Raw genomic sequence first — 926 nt, 5'->3', positions numbered from 1 at the left:
AGGCTGGCTTCACGGGAAAGACCCGGAGGTGGTTTGGCAACGCTCATGTCGTCCACCTCTGAAGGGGCGTGGTCAGTCACGGTAGGTGTGCGTCCCTGTTTCATGCCGGTGAGCACACGGCGCAGGCCCGAGTCCTAAATATAGTATAGTAGCAAGGACAACAAGGGCAATCAAGCGCAAGTGAGATGGGTGAGCATGAATGACAAACAGCTCAACGGAAACAAGTGGGCGTACCTGGGCCTGTTCATAGCTTGTGGAGAAATCTGGGGCGGGCTGGTCAATGTCGTGGGTGATCGGGGCTCCTTGGAGCACTGCATCCACGTCGACGAGGATGCCCTGGTGGCGACGAGCAGAGGTTGGAAGCTTGGCAGGACGAGTGGCAGAGGTGGTGGACGCACCGGGACCGATCTCTGGGTTTGGTGAAGGGGTGGTGTTACGCGCAGGTAGAAAGGCACCGAACGGAGAGTCAGGTTGTTGGTGAAGGGGCTGCGGCGAGTTGGTGGTCTGATTCTGAGTTTGGGTGCGTGAACGAGCGTGGGCATGACTGTTGTTGGCGGGTGTGGCGGGGGCGGAGCCGGACGGGGCCGAAATGGTGTGGTGTCGATTGGGGGCCGATCGCAGTTCACTGGGGCGCACGGGGTATTGGGAGGGCTGGCCACCAACAGACTTGTTGCGGGTGTGGCCGCGGGGGCGCCGGGGGCTTTTGGGGCTGTGGAGAGGGGGAGGTGTGCTGCTGTTCTCGTGCAAGCTGCGGGAGGACGCGACGAGGGCGTGCTGAAGCTCCTTGTCGTGTGGAAAGGTGTGGTGAGCTGGAAGGAGGCTGAGGCGCAAGCTACGGCTGCTGGTTGAGAGGGGACCGTTGACAAGGTCATCATCCTCTTCGAGGGATTCGTTGCGGTAGTGGCTGAAGCTAAAGGCGTTGCGTC

At 61.0% G+C, this 926-nt stretch overlaps 1 protein-coding gene across 1 annotated transcript in view; it reads right to left on the bottom strand.

The window, feature by feature from the left end:
* The window catches only part of MONBRDRAFT_39393 (uncharacterized protein), a gene marked incomplete at both ends in the record, with an annotated part of 7,071 nt that extends 6,145 nt beyond the window's left edge, over positions 1–926 (bottom strand). The window contains one exon of the mRNA XM_001751078.1: positions 235–926. Coding sequence (XP_001751130.1) covers positions 235–926 — 692 coding nt within the window. The remainder of the gene's footprint in view (positions 1–234) is intronic.

This window comes from Monosiga brevicollis, genomic scaffold, assembly GCF_000002865.3.
Source record: "Monosiga brevicollis MX1 MONBRscaffold_157 genomic scaffold, whole genome shotgun sequence".
Lineage (NCBI taxonomy): Eukaryota > Choanoflagellata > Craspedida > Salpingoecidae > Monosiga > Monosiga brevicollis.
Note: the sequence above shows the minus strand (reverse complement) of the source record. Positions and strands in the feature narration are given on the sequence as shown.